Genomic DNA, 18,238 nt, shown 5'->3' on the forward strand with positions numbered 1-18,238 from the left:
CTGAAGTACCATCAGTCCCTCACAGGGGCAGAGACAGACGCAGCTACTGCTCTGAGCCTCCTTCTAGGAAGGAAACGATGGGATTTAAATGGACAGTTAAGTAAAAGCAAGCAGAAATGTCACTGAGCAATAGGTGGGAGCTCCATGAGAGAGCCCCTGCACAAAGGTAAATGTCTGGGAAGCACAGGGAAGCAGATCTGCTTCCCAGCACAGAACCTGCTTTTAGACAGGGCAAAAACCAGTCTGAGAGGTTCACCTTTAACTCCAGCCATGAGCTACCACCCTCCAGGGTGCAGCATGCACCAGAGAACAGAGAAAGCCCCAAATGTGCCACTGAAACAAAGTCACCTCTTTATTCTGAGCCTGGATTCCAACCCTCCAGCAGGAAAACAGAAAGGAAATAAAAGGAGTATAAATACAAACCACCCTACAGCGGCTGCACAACCTGCCCGGGCCCAAAGGGCTCCACTCAGCATGGCTTCCATGTGGAATGGCGAGGCAAAGCCTAAGGAGATCAGTGCTGTGCAGGATATGCTGGGGCTGAGCTTCTCCCAGGGGGGCTGTGGTGCCCAGGCCAAGATCTGACTCTAATTCAACACGGGCAGCGGTTGCCTGTGACCACATGGTGCAGGGCCTCTTAATTCACCTCGAAATCCTAATTCCTTCTCACTTTGCACGTTGGAGGAGAGCTCCAGCCCCATGGGGAGCAGGTCTCAGTGGTTGTGGGCTTTACCTCGACCCCTGCCCCGGGCACTGGGCGCAGCATCCACAGTGGAACGAGGGTTCTTGATGGTTTCATCCACGGAGATGATGAGACAGGCGGCCTCGGAGGCGGCCGTCAGCGCGTTGATGCGCACGATGGCCGGTTCCCACACGCAGGCCTCGAAGTTGTCAGCAATGTCCTCGTTGTTCACGTCCACACCGTACCACGTGCCCCCCTGAGGGACAGAGCAGGGGACACGGTGTTGTTAGTGGGTTGGTAAAGTTGGATTGGGGCTTGGAGCAAGCTGCTCCAGTGGAAGGTGTCCCTGCCCATGGCGGGGGAGTGGAACTGGAGGAGCTTTAAGGTCCTCTCCAACACAAACCAGTCTGTGACTTCAAGCCATGCACTTGGAAGCAAAGGCAAGCAGGGAGAGGCAGAGACTGGACCCTGCTCTGTGAAGGAAGAATCATGGAATCAGCCAGGTTGGAAAGGACCTTTAAGATCATCAAGTCCAACCCGTACCCCAGCACTGCCAAGGCCACCACTAACCCATGGCACTGAGGGCCTTGCCTACATGGTTTATGAACACTTCCAGGGACGGTGACTCCAGCCCTGCCCTAGGCAGCCTATTCCAAGAATAATATTTGAAGGGAACACCCAAAAAGCCTTTGTTGTCAGCAAAGCTTCACAAAAGAGGTGTGCTCCATCTCGAGGAGAAGCTCTAGAACCTTCAGGACTGGCTTCCACACCACTGCTGTGCCACTCCCCCACCTACAGCCCCTGTTTTGCAGCCCAAGATAGAGCTGCTTCTTCCAGGGCACCTCTCTATCCCCACAATCATCAGTGGGATGAAACGTGGCAGGAGTGACCCTTCAAAGCAGCAGCTACTATTGAGAGAAGCCAAAGAGCAAACTGCTGCCTGAATGAGCAAGGGTTTGCACACACAGGGTCCAAAATGATGGGAGGAAACCAGGACCTTCCATCTGCAGCTGCTCTGGAAAGCACATGGCCAACTCCTGTATTCCATGGCAGGGGGTTTGGAACTGGATGATCTTAAGGTCCTTTCCAACCCATGGAATCTGATTCAATGAATGACTTCCATGTTGAATCTAGAAGCTCCCCCTTGACAAATGATGCATCTTTAAGAAGCAACTCAAACCTCCCATCACCCAACAGTTAGGATCAAAGGGAAAACACATCAGTCCCTTCTATAGGAACCTGGACCACGTGATGTGAAAGAGGACACAAACCTCACATGGGTTGAATTCCATCAGATCCATCAAGAGAAAGAAGAAAAGGAGGAAAGAAGCCACACACATCCCACTGGTTCTCCCCAGCTGGAGGTTCAGAGGTGGGCACCTACCTGTGCATGTTTGGCTCGGAGCTTGTTGAGGATGTTGGTGGCATCAAAGCCAGCATTGTCACAGAGCTGGCGGGGAATGATCTCCAGGGCTTTAGCATAAGCACCTATGAGCAGCTGCTGCTTGCCTGGAATGGTCCTGGAATAGTCCCGGAGGTATTTGGAAAGCTCCATCTCTATGGCACCGCCACCAGCAACAACTGAGTCATTCTGGAAGGAAAGGGGAAACTCTTGTTACTGTGTACTGAGTTTGGGTGGAAGGAGTTGGTAGAGGGGGGCTCCAGGGGTGAGAAGGTGCTGGAAGCTTCTCCCATGCCTGAAGCCAACTGGCTCCAAGGTGGATCCACCGCTGGGCAACAATGAACCCATCAGTGATGGAGGCAGCACCTCCGGGATAAGGGATTTAAGAAGGGGAAAAGAAACCTGCACAAGAGAAACTTCAGGCAGAGGGAGGAGTGAGAACATGTGAGAGGAGCAGCCCTGCAGACCCCAACGTCAGCACAGAGGGAGGAAGGAGGTCTCCAGGTTCCTCTGCTCTGTGGTGCAGACCATGCAAGCCCTGCAGCCTGTGGTGAAGACCATGGTGAGGCAGGATGTGCCCCCACAGCCTATGAAGGTCCATGGTGGAACAGAATCCACCTCCAGCACACGGAGGCTGCCACAGTGGACCAGGCAGATGCCTGAAGGAGGCTGTGACCACAAACCAGTCTGTGACTATGCAGAACCCGAAACACCCCCAGTTAGGAAGCATCTGGCACACAGGACCAGCAACTCCACAAGCAGAGCAAACATCCACCACATGCCTCAGACACCCCTCATGGTGCTCCCAGCCCATCTTCACAGCCAGGGGACAGTGGCCCTTCAGACTGGTTACTCAGAGAGGGGGGGAACACGTGGCTTTACCAGGCTCTGACACACACATCAATCCTGCTACTCAAACCTACTGCAGATCTATCCGACACAGCCAGGAGCTCATGCTCCCTTTAGGGTGGAGATAGTCTCCAGAACACATCACACAGCAGGCACACGTTACAGCTGCACTGAAGAGCAGGGGTGCCTGAAAAGCAGTTGGGAAGCTGCAGAGACAACACTGCTTTGGCCAAGGAACAGCACTTGAGCTCCTCAATCAGATGCTGCCAATCTGTGCCCTCCATCAGCTGAGAGCTCCTGACCTTCCCACAAAGCCCTCAGCCAAATGCTGCTGTGTGATGCTTCTATGAGTTAGAGCTGTGCCAGGTCACTTCAACAACCCCAATGTCACACCAGCAGGGAGGTACCTCCTCTGGTCCTTACCTTGATGGCTCTCCTGACTATCATGATGGCATCGTGCAGGGACCGTTCCGTCTCCTCCATGAACTGCTCTGCGCCCCCCCGCAGGATTATTGTGCAGGTCTTTGCCTTGGGGCAGCCTGTGAAGATGTTGTACCTGCAAGAGCACAGGGCAAGGAGGGTTACAAAGAGGGACGTGGAGCTGCTGGAGTGACGCCAGAGGAGGCCATGGAGATGCTGCGAGGGCTGGAGCAGCTCTGCTCTGGAGCCAGGCTGAGAGAGCTGGGCTGGGGCAGCCTGGACAAGAGAAGGCTCCTGAAGGGGAGACCTGAGAGCAGCTCCAGTGCCTAAAGGGGCTGCAGGAAAGCTGGAGAGGGGCTTGGGACAAGGGATGTAGGGCCAGGCCAAGGGGAATGGCTTGAACCTGCCAGAGGGGAGACTGAGATGAGCTCTTAGGCAGAAGCTCTTCCCTGGGAGGGTGCTGAGGCGCTGGCACAGGGTGCCCAGAGAAGCTGTGGCTGCCCCATCCCTGGCAGTGTTCAAGGCCAGGTTGGACACAGGGGCTTGGAGCAAGCTGCTCTAGTGGAAGGGGTCCCTGCCCATGGCACAGGTTGGGACTGGGTGAGCTTTAAGATCCCTTTCAATCCAAACCAGGCTGGGATTCCATGCTTACACAGCACTACATCCTCACAACTGGTGTTACCTACCTCTCTCCTCCAATCTGAGTCTCCTCAAAAAGATCACATCGACCCAGGACATCATCTGACAGCGCATTGACACTTGTCTGAATGGAACCACCACAGGCCTGCAGGCAGAGGAAAGAAGCCCAACATTACCAACACCAAGAACCAAGACACATGTGCCCAGCAGGCTCCACTCTTCAGACACAGTCTTTTACTGCTGTAACAACCACCCCACAGGTCAGATTCAGAGAAAACCCCTTCTAGTTCCCCTCCCACCTTGTGCATGCCTGCAGGCACCGACAGCAGATACAATCCCTGACAGCAAAATAAGACTGTGCTGCTTCCCAGTGCTGACTCACAGGTTCTGGAGTCCAGCAGCTACAAGAAGAAAGCTAAAACCCACTCATGATGGAACAGGAAAGGATATGGGAAAATAAACCTCTGCTGATGGAATGTACAGACCTTAACAGAGAACAACAGCAGAGAAACCAAAAGGCAGTGCAGATGCATTGAAGGTGTGATTGCTCCTTCCATCAAGGAACAGCTTTGTCAGTATATGGCAACTTCACATAACCACAGTGGTAAAAATGATGTGATTTTAACTTTAAATCTTTCTGTGCTCAGCCACCAGCTGCTGCCTTGTCTGGGAGTGACCAGCCTGGTCCTGTTACTACTGAATCAAACCTTCATTGTGACTGAAGGGATCTCACCATCATTGTTCGCTTGAGGTCTTCTTCTGGGACACGGCCAGCACAGAACATGTCTCTGTCTGCAAAGTACTGAGTGGCCACATCTCCAATAGGAAGCTTGGACAGGACAACTTTGGCTCCTGACTTGTGGATTTTGTCTAGTTTGTCATACAAGATGTTCCACTCAGCATCCACAATGGCCTGGTAATCCTGGGAGGAGAAAGGAAGCAGTGTTCATGTTACAGAGGGCTGCAAACACCATCCTGTGGTGCAGCAAGGAAAGAGCTCTTCTCCAAGGAAGGCAGCAGTGGTGCTGCTCCATTCAGCTCCAGACAGCTGCTTCCTAAGACCTAAAAATGATTTTAGGGCACTTTATTTATGCCAAAGAGACACAACTCTTAAAATGCTTCCAGATGCAGAATGGAGTTGATAAGGGGGATGGATGAGCTGGTACAGAGGCAGTGACAGCTCAAGAGAGAGCACAAGGAGGAGGAAGGGGTTATACTGATGTCTGAGAGGTGCTCACAGAACTGTGCAGGGATGCTGGGGTGCAGAGACTTACAGTATCACAGAGGGAAAACACTGATCCCAAGAAACCTACTTTATCAGGGTGCTTGGGATTCACCAGCCTGTTGTGCTCTGCTTGCTAGTGAAACACAGCCACAAACAGCTGGATATCTCACCCAAGGACACAGCAACACCAGGACAACAGCCAAGTACGGGAAACACCACTGTGTCCATCACAGCAGAGAGGGGGCTTTAAGGGAACAACTATTAACATAACAGTGGGGCCAAGCCCCCATAAGCAAAGCACCCAGAGGTCTTTAATACCACAGATACACAGGAACCAACTGCATGCAGCTCCCCAAGAAGGTGTCAAAGAATGACCATGGCTCATAAAGGGATTTTAAGATGGATGAAAAACTATTGTCCAATTGTTTGCTTAAATATGGAGAGGCTCTTTTGGGATTCACAGCACTGGAAAGGCACTATTAGGCATAAAGAGGTCATGGCAAAGCTGATGGCACATCATGGGATAGCCGAGGGACCGTGAGTGAGCAGAAAAATGCCCTTAAACCTGTCATTCAGAGTCTGTCATTCCCTTTTCCCACATGAGGCATCAGGAATTAGATGATCTTTAAGGTCCCTTCCAACCCAAAGCATCCTACAACCCCCCATCTATTTTCAGGGAGGAAATGGATGTGCAGAAGGGAATGCCGTTTCTCCCACTGGCTCCCAAGCAGGCAGCAAGCATAAGGAAGCAGGAGAGGTTCAGCTCTTACCTCCACAGTGTTCACTCTGATTTCAGCATTGTCCTTCTCAGCTTTGAGCTCCAGCTCCACGTTCAACAAGGCGATTTTGGGACACTGATACTTCTTGGGCTGCATTTCAAAGCCAGCATAGCAGAAGGTCTTCTTAAAGGCTACTCCAGCCACCAGCTGAGAGTCCTTCAAGACAGGGATCTGTGTCAGGCTCAGCCCCCCCAAGGTTCTCTCCACAGCGCTCCTAACTCCCACAGGAGCCTCCCTGCTTTGAGTCCTCATTTCCAAAGTGTTCACCAAGTGCTGTCTCCCTTGAGTAACCCACTTTTAGGGAAAACAAGCAGCATCTTCTCCCTGCTCACAAAGCACCTTCTATCACTCCCTTCCTCCCCTCAAGACACCACAATAAAAGATGCTACACACAAGCTGAAGACCAAGGGATGGAGCATCTGTTCTCTCTCTGATGTCTTTCTCATTTCTCCCTTTGAAGATGGATACTTCCCATCCACAGCCACACACTCGAGGGTTTGTTTTTCCCTGCTTTGTTTTTCCATGCTCCATCACCACTTCCAGGATTGTTTTGCAGTAGGATTTGCCCTGCCCAACACTGCTCCCTGATGTGAACGGCTTCACTTCATGGCTGGGAGAGAAACCAGCATCTGAATCTCATAGCAGTCTTTCCAGTATCTGAAGGGGGGCTATAGAGATGCTGGGGATGGACTCTTCATTAGGGACTGTAGTGACAGGACAAGGGGTAACGGGTTCAAACTTAAACAGGGGAAGTTTAGATTGGATATAAGGAGGAAATTCTTTACTGTGAGGGTGGTGAGGCACTGGAATGGGTTGCCCAGGGTGGTTGTGAACGCTCCATCCCTGGCAGTGTTCAAGGCCAGGCTGGACAGAGCCTTGGGTGCCATGGTTTAGTGTGAGGTGTCCCTGCCCATGGCAAGGGGGTTGGAACTGGGTGATCTTAAGGTCCTTTCCAACCCTAACTATTCTGTGATTCTATGATCTAACTACATGCTGCAGAGGTGGCTGTACCCAGGCACTGAAGCCCAGAGGAGCCCTGTCCTTCCTAAGCCAGGACAAGCAGAGTCTCTATCTTCTGACAGGGTGAGATGCTCCACAATCTCTCACAAACCAACCTTGAGAAGTTACCTGCTAAATCATCTGCCCCATCCTCATACAGGCCTCAGTCTCATAGCAGAGCCCAAAGGCCAAACAATCTGGATTAAGGAGGGCTGCTTTAATCCTGAACAGGAGACATCACCCTCCCCACGAGACCAAATTCTGCAACTCTCAGACACCAGAGGCTCAGACACCACACAAACAGATGCTGAGATGTTCCTAACTCGCTCCATCAGTTGTCTGAGGGTGATTATAATGTCTGCTCTCAATGAAAATGCTCCTGCAGAGTGTTTACAGACAGTAACAGAGGAACAGCTCCGAGACTGGAGGGCTTTATTCTTCACCACAAGGATCCCAAGTAACCCAACCTACAGGACACAGGCAGGGACACCCCAACTGTCCACAGCCCAGGAGCAGCTCTCTGCCACATACCCAGACACAGCCCCATCCATACACAACAGGTATTCCAGCACTGTGGTATGAACCCCAGAGCTCTCCTGCCCACCACTGGATCAGCTCCTTCACCAGGTTTCCTTTCCATGTTTCCCAAACCAGTGCTCATGCCCACAGCCAGGACTCACAGGAAGCTCTTCCCTGTGAGGGTGCTGAGGCGCTGGCACAGGGCGCCCAGAGAAGCTGTGGCTGCCCCATCCCTGGCACTGTTCAAGTCCAGGTTGGACACAGGGGTTTGGAGCAAGCTGTTCCAGTGGAAGATGTCCCTGCCCGTGGCAGGCAGTTGGAGCTGGATGAGCTTAAGATCCCTTCCAACCCAGTAACAAAATCTGCTGCAGAGGACAGTGAGGTCAGAGGGTGTCTGACTCAACAGAACAGATTCTGTACCTGCAGCTAAGAAATCAAGCCCTGCTCACTAAGCTTTATCCTTACATCAACAGCTTTGCTTTGCTCTGGGAACTCCCAAATAGACATTATGAAGCCAGGTTGCATTCTTGCTGCAGTTAAAGGAGCTATGATCCCTGTCTCCCACCCCTTTAGGACCAGATCTAAGAGCACTTACTTCCAAAGCACCTCCTTGCACCTTCTTTATTCCAATCATTTTGAGTTGTAACAAGTCATCCAACATCATGACAGCATCCACAACCATCCTGGAGAAGATCTCCTTGCTTTGGGAGATGAGTTTAGAGCTCAGAGCTGTGGCTGCACACTTCTCCAGAAGGCTTCTCTGCTCACTGCAAGAAAGGAAGGAGAAAGGTCTTGTTCACTTGCTGGTTCTTTCTGCAGGCTGACAAACCAGCAGGTATAGCATAAATCCACTCTAACAGAGACAAAGATCAGCTCCCTTCTATGGACAAGAGAAAACAAGGCACACACAGGAAACCCAGACTATCAAAGTATGATTCTCCCTTGCAGAACCAAGCACTGGACTAGCACTGACCAAGTCAGCTGGATTTTAGACACCACAGGCCTGAGCTAAACAGGGCCCAGCATTCCCTCCCTCATCCAAAGGCAGTGGGAAGTGTATGAAACCCTCTAAAGGTGGCACATTCTCTGAAGTATTTTGTTCAGGTTAGGTCCTGTTGTACAGAAATGTTGAGGCACTGGAGAAGGTCCAGAGAAGGGCCACAAAGATGATCCAAGGACTGGGAAGCGTGTGGGGAAAGGCTGAGAGAGCTGGGACTGTTCAGCCTGGAGAAGGCTCAGGGAGACCTTGTCACCAAGTGCAAGTACTTAAGGGGTGGCTACAAAGATGGAGACTCCCTTTGTACAAGAAGTCCCATGGAAATACATGGGGTTATGGGCACAAGTTACTGCTGGGGAGATTCCAACTGGATACAAGAGGCAAAATGCTTCCCAAAGAGAATAACCATTGGAACAATCTGCTCAAGGAAGTGGTGATTCCCCAGCATTGGCCACTGTTAAGACTGGGCTGCACAGGGTGCTGGGACATCCAGTCTAAGTCATGCTTTGCCTGGAAAGGTTGGACCGGATGATCCTGGAAGTCCCTTCCAACCTGGGAACCTGTGATTCCAGGAACTCAGGTAATGTATGCCATAACAGAGTGGATGATAACAAGGGACACCAGGGAAATAAGGATCCAACAGCTAAAAGTGATCTGATTCTCCGTAAATCAGCATTAACACTGTCCCAGACTGCAGCAAGAGCTGCAAGTCACCACCACTGCAACAAAGAAATGAGGCCACTTATTTTGGTCCCCAGCTTCCTCCATGTGCAGTGAAGACACTGGCCTACATACATCACTGCAGCCCAAGTGAGAGGAGGGCATCTCCCTCAGAGGAGCAGGAAACTCCCAAACACTCCGGAATAACCCTTGTGTGAGGCTGTTTATCCAGACCTTGAGACCTCAGCCACAGCCCCAGTGGAACTCAAACACCCTCACAGCATCTGACTGAAGCTCAGCTCCACAACCAGGTCATCTCCAAGGGAAACTTACTCTTTATCTTCCTTCTTCACTGAAACCGCAATGTCTTTGATCTTGTTTACAGCCTGTCAAAACACAAGGCAAAAGCTGGATTAATGATTCATGCTCGTAGCAGATCTCATCTCTGATTCCTCTCTTTTGTGCTTTAAGGTGTCTGTTATTCCTTACTTCAACGTCACTGAAGTTTCAGGCATTCAGGCTATTCCAGCATAGTAAGAAACACACCAAAGGAAGTTTAAGAGGATTGGAAGGAGGCTCAGAGCTGCTCCACTGTCTTCAGCAGAGCTGGTGAACCAAAGGACTACAGAGGGAGTTCACCTCCATAGAAGACCCAGCTTGTAGGGGCTGATGGGCTTCATGAGGCAGAAGGTTTACTAAGGAGTAGTAGAGATCAGGCAAACGGGAACCAGATTTTACCATGTATTCATTCTTCCTTGGGAAAAAAGAAAACACAAAGGAAGCAACAGTGCTCCAGAGGTAGTTACTGGTAGTCACAGCTGACACCAGAAAAGGCAGCTGATGTTTGCATTAAGACACTGCAAGATCACTAATGAGCCTCCCCATACCCATTCATGAACGAATTTTGCTTTCAAGTGTGTTGGTTTTGCTCTTTGGCCCAGAATTCCTGTCTGGAGGAGCCCAGAATAGCCCTAAGCAAGAGCAGCTCTGCCTCACCAGCTGCGTGGCTGTGCGGAAGGCACGGATGATGATCTGAGGATGGAGACCTTCCTCCGCATAAGGCTTCACTTGCTTGAGGAACTCAGCAGCCAGCAGAGTCACAGACGTGGTCCCATCACCAACCTGCACGGAGAGGAAACGCTGTGTGACCCTCACGCTGCAGAGCTGCTGTGACAGAGCTTCCAAACCATGCAAGAGGCTCAAGGGCAAACCAGATTTCATAGAATCATAGAACCCCAGCCTGGTTTGGGTTGGAAGAGGCCTTAAAAGCTCATCCAGTTCCAACCCCCTGCCATGGGCAGGGACACAGATTTGAAAGTTATCACAGAAGAGAAGGCACGAGTAAAGAAACCAGAAAAAACACGAGCATTTCATGTGTGATTCCCAGCAGTTAAAAGCCCACCGAACCCCCTCCAGGCACAAGTCTGCTGCTGCAGGCTCTCCTCCTACCTCAGCATCCTGAGATTTAGCAATGTCCACCAAGGTTTTCGCAGCCGGATGGACAACATCAAGGAGCTTCAGGATGGTGGCCCCATCGTTTGAGATGGTGGCTTTGCCTAGGGTTGATGTAGGAAAGGATGGCAAGATTAGAGTGCTGTGAATAAAGCCTTTTCAGAGTGGGGGGAAGCCTCTTCCCTAAATCACACCCAAAACAAAACTCAACCAAGCAACATCCACTGACTTGACACTCAGCCGTAAGTGCTGAGTAACTTCACAGTTATTAGGAGCCTCATTTAAAGAATAAACAGAAATGATCAGACAGCTGAAGACGTGGTTCAAGACACACTGTTTCTCCTTTCTGGCATGGACTTTCTCACATCCAGTCCCATTAACACTGGATCTACCCAATCTCACAACAAAACTCACAGCTGCCTCAACTCAGGCCAGCGGAGAGCAAACAAGTAGTTCCTCAGGTAAGCCTAATAATTGCCTTCTCTTCAACAGCAGGGGCCAGAGTCAAGGTGTTGAACTGAGCATTGAGACAGAAACCAAACCTCTATCGTAAGATTTAAGCTCAGTCTGGAGTGAGGAAGTTGAAGTCTGAAACCAGTAAATACTGGCTTTAATTGCTACAAAGATCTGAGTAAATACAGAGATGATTTCCAGTCACTTCTCAGTGGCTGGGGACAGCCCAGTGCTTACCCCGGTCATCCACGATGAGCTTGTCCATGCCACGAGGTCCCAGCGTGGTGCGCACGGCCTCGGCGATAACCTGGCAGGCATTGATGTTACTGACGAGCTGCGGGATCCCCTGTGAGGTATCTGTGCCCTCCTTCAGCAGGATAACCGGGGTTGGCTGGAGAGAGAACACACACCAGGGTCAATACTCCAATCCCAAAAGGCTGTGGATAACCTAGAGCTAAGTCCTTGCACAGCCCAGCAGGCTGCCGTCACAAAACCACACCAAACCCTACAGCCTCCTTCAATACTCCTCTACCTCCACACAATCCGAATGCTTTCCATCATTCACAGTGTAATGGGAATTCAGAGCATCACAGAAGAGTTTGTGTTGGAAGGGGCCTTAAAGCTCCTCCAGCTCCAAACCCTGCCACGGGCAGGGACCCCTTCCACTAGAGCAGCTTGCTCCAAGCCCCTGTGTCCAACCTGGCCTTGAGCACTGCCAGGGATGGGGCAGCCACAGCTTCTCTGGGCACCCTGTGCCAGCGCCTCAGCACCCTCCCAGGGAAGAGCTTCTGCCTAAGAGCTCATCTCAGTCTCCCCTCTGGCAGGTTCAAGCCATTCCCCTTGGCCTGTCCCTACAGGCCCTTGTCCCAAGCCCTTCTCCAGCTTTCCTGCACCCGTTCAGGCACTGGAGCTGCTCTCAGGTCTCCCCTTCAGGAGCCTTCTCTTGTCCAGGCTGCCCCAGCCCAGCTCTCTCAGCCTGGCTCCAGAGCAGAGCTGCTCCAGCCCTTGCAGCATCTCCATGGCCTCCTCTGGCCTCGCTCCAACAGCTCCACGTCCCTCTTGTGCTGCTGCCCCAGAGCTGGATCAGGACTGCAGGGGGGGTCTCCCCAGAGCACAGCAGAGGGGCAGGATCCCACACGGGGGGGTTCTGGGCTCAAGCGCTTACTGAAACTGGGTCATGGAGAGCTTCTCCTCACCCAGCACCCCCAAATCCTTCTCCTCAGGGCTGATCTCAATCCACCCAGCTGTCTCCCTCTGGGACCATATCATAACTGTCACTAAAATAAGCAGGCTTCCTCAACACAGCAGGAACTGCAAAGTTCCGACTGTGAAGCTGACTGGGTAAGACTACAGACAGTAACTACTGAGCAGGGACCTGCACCACTGCTGCAAACAGATCTGTGATTTATTATTCTTATTACAGCACCAGCAAGATGCTAAGCAGAACAGACACAGCAGCCTTTTGCCCCTCACACCTCAAATCAAGAAGAGTCCAAGCTGCCCCAGGGACAGCAACTGCTGGAAGATGTGTGGGAGGCTGAGATGAGCTCTTAGGCAGAAGCTCTTCCCTGGGAGGGTGCTGAGGCGCTGGCACAGGGTGCCCAGAGAAGCTGTGGCTGCCCCATCCCTGGCAGTGTTCAAGGCCAGGTTGGACACAGGGGCTTGGAGCAAGCTGCTCTAGTGGAAGGGGTCCCTGCCTGTGGCAGGGGTTGGAGCTGGGGGAGCTTTATGCTCCCTTCCAACCCAATCCATTCTATGGTCTGTTCATGTGCTTAGAGACTGCCCTGTGAGGGAAACTGAAGTGTGGCGAACAGAGATATGGGGAGACTGCTTTTGAAAATCCACTTCTGAAAAATGGGATTCTGATCATTAACATTTAGCCTTGTGACAGATTTTTGCAGCCTTTTCTCATAATCCATAATCATAAGAAATAACCATGGGGATTAGAGCAGCCTGCCCTAGTGGAAGGGGTCCCTGCCTGTGGCAGGGGTTGGAGCTGGAGGAGCTTTAAGGTCCCTTCCAACCCAAACCACTTTGTCAGTCTATGAAGTGCTGACACCTGCCTGACAAGGCGCTGGAGACAGCTCCGAGGACCCGAAGGGCGGCAGCAGAGCAGGGTTTGTCACCGCTCAGCACCAGCCCTTTACAGAGCTCAAACCAGACGTGCCTCCGAGGCAGAGCTCGAACAAAGCCCAGTCACAGCCGAGGTCTGTGAGACACCCAGCTCCCTACCGGCACCCGCGGGCACAGAATCGCACTACGGCTGCAGCACACGAGGCTGAGGGGCCGCTGTGCGAGTACAAGACGGGTCAGGATTCCCGAAAGCTGGAATTCCGTTTGTGGAACTGAGCGGAAGGAGTTGATCCTCACCCACCAAAGCGCGGACCTGAACGGAACAGAACCCGTTTATCCCCGAGAAGACGGAGGGATACACGGGCTGCAGCCTGCCTGCTCCCGAGCAACACAACGGGGCCCAGAGCTGGGCGGGGGGGGGGGGGGTCCGCAGCCCGGGGGGACGCAGCCACAGCCCCGGAGCCCCGGGAGCTCCGCACTGCTCCCACGCAGGCCCCCGCGGGCCGCGGCAGGCCCCTACGCCAGGCCGGCTTCCTCCATCCCCATCCCGCCACAACCCCACCAAACACGATCCCCGGAGGGTGGCGGAGGCGGCGGGGGAGGCCATCGGGCAGCAGGGCTCGGCGGCGGGGCGGATGGCGGCGGATGGCACTCACCATCATCGCGGCGGCGCTCCTCGGTGCGGCTCCCCCCGGCCCGGACAGCCTCCACCCCACAATGCACCGCGCCCGCCCAGAAGCTTCCCCGGGCCGGGCGGGGAAGCGCTGGTTGCTAAGAGACCGCTTCCGGCTGTGCTCTATGGTATGGGCGGTAGAGCGCCCCCTGGCGAGGCGCCGCTCGTTCCCTAGCAACCATAGAGAGCGGGGACAGCTGCGTCAGCCAATGAGAAGGCGCGGGGCGGGGGCTCCACCAATGGGCGCGGCGCGGGGGCGGGTGGTGCCGGGGGCAGCCATGCTGCACCGCTCGCTGTGGCTGTGGCTCTGCCTCTGCCTCTGCTGCTGCCCGGGCTCTGGTGAGTGCGAGCGGTGCGACCGGTCCCTGCTCCCCCGGACCGGTCCCTGCTCCCCCCGACCGGCCCCGGTGCCCCCCGGCTGCCCTTCCCCGCCCCTGCGGCTCCGTTCCCCTCCGTGCCCCCCGGCCCCATCGCATTCCCCTTCCTGCATCCCAATCCGGGTGTGTTTCCCCTCGGCGTACCCCGGCCCCATTGCATGTCGCTACCCCCGTGCGTTTCCCCGTCCTGAACCCCAATTTGAGTGCGTTTTGCGTGCGAGCACCACGATCCAGATGCGTGTCCCCTCGCTGTTCCCTTGTCCCATTGTATTTCCCTTCCGTGCACCATGATCCGTGTTCCTTTCCCCATCCTGCACCCCCATTCAGGTGCAGTTCTTCTCTGTGCACCCCGCTCCGGGTGCGTTTCCCATCGCTCACCGTAATTCCATTGCATTCCCCATCCCACGCCCCGATGCGGGTGCATTTCCCGTCACTGCCTCCCAGCTCCATTGTGTTGCCCATTCCCACACACCAGCCCAGGTGCATTTCCCCTCCATGCACCCCAGCCCCATTCCATTGCCCCATCCAGCTGCATTTATCCTTAATGCATCCTGGCTCCATTGTATTTCTCCTCCTTCATCCAATCCGGATGTGTTTCCCCTCAGTGCATCCCAATGCAGGTGCGTTTCCTCATCCTTCACCCCAGCGTGAGTGTATTTTGCCTCCAAGCACCACGATCCAGATGCATGTCCCCTCGCTGCACCCTTACCCATTGTATTTTCCCCCTGTGGACCATGATCCTGGTACATTTCCCGTCACTGCATCCCATTCCCCTTGCATTTCCCCATCCCACACCCCAATCTGGTTGTGTTTACCTCTGGTGCACTCTGGCCCCATTGTGTTTCCCCATCCTGCATCCCAATCTATATGCATTTCCCCTCACTGCACCCTGACCCCATTGCATTTCCCCATCCTGCATCCCAGTTCAGGTGCATTTTGCCTTCTTGCACCACAATCCCAGTGCATGCCCCTCACTGCACCCTGACCCCATTGTATTTCCCATCCATGCACCTTGATCCAGGGGCATTTCCCCCTCCATGCAAGCCAATCCAGGTGCATTTCCTCCTATTTCCTTGAAGGAATTTCCCCTTCTGTTCTCTCACCTCTCTCTGTGCCCACCCAGGTTTACGCCTCCATGAGTATCTGTATTTCCAAGTGCTGAGCCCTGGGGACATCCGCTACATCTTCACTGCAACTCCAGCCAAGGACTTCGGTGGCGTGTTTGTAAGTATTAAGTATCCCAGAATCCCAGACTGGTTTGTGCTGAAGGGACCTTAAATCCCATCCAGCTCCAACCCCTGCCATGGGCAGGGACCCCTTCCACTAGAGCAGCTTGCTCCAAGCCCCTGTGTCCAACCTGGCCTTGAACACTGCCAGGGATGGGGCAGCCACAGCTTCTCTGGGCACCCTGTGCCAGCGCCTCAGCACCCTCCCAGGGAAGAGCTTCTGCCTAAGAGCTCATCTCAGTCTCCCCTCGGGCAGGTTCAAGCCATTCCCCTTGGCCTGTCCCTACATCCCTTGTCCCAAGCCCCTCTCCAGCTTTCCTGCAGCCCCTTCAGGCACTGGAGCTGCTCTCAGGTCTCCCCTTCAGGAGCCTTCTCTTGTCCAGGCTGCCCCAGCCCAGCTCTCTCAGCCTGGCTCCAGAGCAGAGCTGCTCCAGCCCTCGCAGCATCTCCATGGCCTCCTCTGGCCTTGCTCCAGCAGCTCCACGTCCCTCTTATGTTGGGATAGGTCCCCCCAGAATCACAGCCCACCCAGGGATGAGCAAGCTGTGGGACAGCAGGAAGCAGCCCTGATCCCTCCTCACTCACATTTCCCGTCTCCCTCTTGGAGAACACAAGGTACGAACAGATTCACCTGGTCCCAGCTGATCCCCCCGAAGCCTGTGGAGAGCTGAATAATGGTGTCTTCATCCAGGACCAGATTGCTTTGGTGGAGAGGGGGTATGTTTGGTGTCACGGGTGCTGTCTGGGGTGGGGGACACTGGGGCAGGAGGGGGGCTGCCTGGGGTGCAGTGGGTGACAGTTCCACATCCACATTTCACCATCACCTCCATCTTCAAAACAGCCTGTGGTAAGGTGGAGAAAGCCCAATTGGATTGGATTGGATTGGATTCTGAGGAGAAGATGGCAGAGTGTGGGTGTCCTGTGCCTAAAATACAGCCTCAAAGCAGAGGAGGATTTGCGGGAGGCACTGGGCTTGGGGGGGGATAATCCCTCCTTTGGGAATCTCCAGGCAAGTTCTGGCTCTTGGAGCTGTGTGTGGCCACCAGAGGTTTGTGCTTGTGTGCCCCAGGGGTTGCTCCTTCCTGTCCAAGACGCGGGTGATCCAGGAGCACGGCGGGCGGGCGGTCATCATCGCGGATAACGCCTATGAGAACGACAGCTTCTACATCGAGATGATCCAGGACAGCACCAGGCGCACGGCCGACATCCCAGCGCTCTTCCTGCTGGGCAGGGATGGGTATGTGCCTTGGCCGAGGGGTATCCCACCTTCCTAAGTGGGGAATAGCTCATGGGAAGGGCCTTGTCCCCATAGAACAGGGAGATGCTGGTGATCAGGGTGTCCCACCTGGGTTTTGGGACCAGGGTTTTAGTGGATTCCATTGGTTGGGATTGTTCAGCCTGGATAAGAGAAGGCTCCAGGGAGACCTTACAGCAGCCCCCAGTGCCTGTAGGGGCAAACAGGTCAGCAATATCTGTCACCTCTTTATAGAATCCTGGAATCCCAGGTTGGAAGGGACTTCAAGGATCATCTGGTTCAACCTTTCCAGGCAAAGCATGACTTAGACGAGATGTCCCAGCACCCTGTCCAGGCCAGTCTTAACAGTGTCCAACACTGGGGAATCCACCACTTCCCTGCGGAGATTATTCCAGTGGTTGGCTGATTTCATTGGGAAAAAGCTTCCTCTTGGGTCCAGTTGGAATCTCCCCAGCAGTAACTTGTGTCCATCACCCCTTGTCTTTCCCATGGGACTCCTCATCAAAAGGGAGTCTCCGTGTTCTTTGCAGCCGCCCTTTAAACACTGGACCATGGTGACAAGGTCTCCCTGAGCCACCTTCTCTCCAGGTTGAACAATCCCAGCTCTCTCAGCCTTTCCTCACATGCTTCCCATTCCTTGGATCATCTCCGTGGCCCTTCTCTGGACCCTCTCCAGCCCATCCACAGCTTTTTGTACAGCAGGGCCAAAACTGAACCCGGTATTCCAAGTGTGGCCTGACCAGTGCTGAGCTGAGTGGGACCTTGACACCTTTATCCCTGCGTGACATCCCTGTTGATGTGACCCTCTTGGTGTCCTCTTTACCCTCCCAGGTACATGATCAGACGCTCTCTGGAGCAACATGGACTTCCCTGGGCTGTCATCTCCATTCCTGTCAACGTCACCAGCATCCCCACGTACGAGATGATGCAGCCCCCTTGGACCTTCTGGTAGCTGCAGAGGCTGTGGCAGATCGAGGACTTGATGGATCTCAGGAGCTTGTCCTAGTGATGGGGTTTGAGGAAAGGCTCTCCATGTGCTCCAGAGATCCCAGCATGCTCCAGAGATTCTCCCAGTGGATTCAGCAGCGGGGAGATGGTTCTGCTGCGAAGGGCAAGCACGAGGACCTGTGGTGGGGGCCTTGAACCCAGCACTGGGCACCCTTTGTAGTGACTTTGGGGTGGGAGCCCAGAGCAGGGCAGCACCTCCCTGACACTCGTTTTAACGTTCCCCAAGATACCACCAGTGTTTTGTGCTGCTGACTGAGCGAGAGTGGACGTGGTCTGGTAGGGATGGGAGAGATGGGTTTGGTCTGTTCTAGCAGATGCCCTCATCTGTGTGTTTTGTGTGAGCTGATGATACCTGAACAAGTTTTAAAGGGAAGTCTTTCCTTTTTTTCAGGAGGTTGGGAATTAAGGGATAAATCTCATCCCGTCACATTTTATCCTAGGAAACTTCCTCTTGAAGCCAGGCAGGGATCAGTCACACACCGGGGCAGGAACAGCCTCATGGGAAAGCATCCCTCTGAAATCCATCCCCAGGGATGGGCTGGTCATAGAT

General features: G+C 53.7%; 2 protein-coding genes across 2 annotated transcripts; one reads left to right on the plus strand and one right to left on the minus strand.

Moving 5' to 3' along the window:
• Positions 1-619: 619 nt before the first annotated feature.
• Positions 620-13,862, minus strand: CCT7 (chaperonin containing TCP1 subunit 7). The gene is made up of 12 exons (XM_057401268.1): positions 13,806-13,862; positions 11,314-11,467; positions 10,621-10,727; positions 10,168-10,293; positions 9,505-9,557; positions 8,110-8,281; positions 5,988-6,152; positions 4,726-4,914; positions 4,040-4,137; positions 3,357-3,489; positions 2,067-2,273; positions 620-938 (listed from the first exon to the last, which is right to left on the minus strand). Exons 1-12 carry the CDS (start codon positions 13,809-13,811, stop codon positions 714-716), a joined length of 1,635 nt encoding a protein of 544 aa, XP_057257251.1. The 5' UTR covers positions 13,812-13,862; the 3' UTR covers positions 620-713.
• A 158-nt stretch (positions 13,863-14,020) lies between these two features.
• Positions 14,021-17,850, plus strand: PRADC1 (protease associated domain containing 1). The gene is made up of 5 exons (XM_057401277.1): positions 14,021-14,161; positions 15,323-15,423; positions 16,033-16,142; positions 16,495-16,662; positions 17,512-17,850. The coding sequence occupies exons 1-5, from the start codon at positions 14,032-14,034 to the stop codon at positions 17,630-17,632; spliced, it is 630 nt and encodes a 209-aa protein (XP_057257260.1). The 5' UTR covers positions 14,021-14,031; the 3' UTR covers positions 17,633-17,850.
• The last annotated feature ends 388 nt before the right edge of the window (positions 17,851-18,238 follow it).

This window comes from Pezoporus wallicus, unplaced genomic scaffold, assembly GCF_028554395.1.
Source record: "Pezoporus wallicus isolate ANWC-B61680 ecotype Strahan unplaced genomic scaffold, APGP_CSIRO_Pwel_v1 contig_8837, whole genome shotgun sequence".
NCBI classification, from domain to species: domain Eukaryota; kingdom Metazoa; phylum Chordata; class Aves; order Psittaciformes; family Psittacidae; genus Pezoporus; species Pezoporus wallicus.

Excerpts from the sequence above, each read along its gene's own strand:
- PRADC1 (XM_057401277.1), top strand. The coding sequence starts at position 14,032 with ATGAGAAGGCGCGGGGCGGGGGCTCCACCAATGGGCGCGGCGCGGGGG. Across the intron at positions 14,162-15,322 it reads CTGCTGCTGCCCGGGCTCTG|GTTTACGCCTCCATGAGTAT; the intron begins GTGAGTGCGAGC and ends GTGCCCACCCAG. Across the intron at positions 16,143-16,494 it reads ATTGCTTTGGTGGAGAGGGG|GGGTTGCTCCTTCCTGTCCA; the intron begins GTATGTTTGGTG and ends TGTGTGCCCCAG.
- CCT7 (XM_057401268.1), bottom strand. Across the intron at positions 9,558-10,167 it reads TCCGCACAGCCACGCAGCTG|GCTGTAAACAAGATCAAAGA; the intron begins GTGAGGCAGAGC and ends GTGTTTTGACAG. Across the intron at positions 6,153-8,109 it reads TGCAAGGAGGTGCTTTGGAA|GACTCTCAGCTGGTGGCTGG; the intron begins GTAAGTGCTCTT and ends CCTGTCTTGAAG.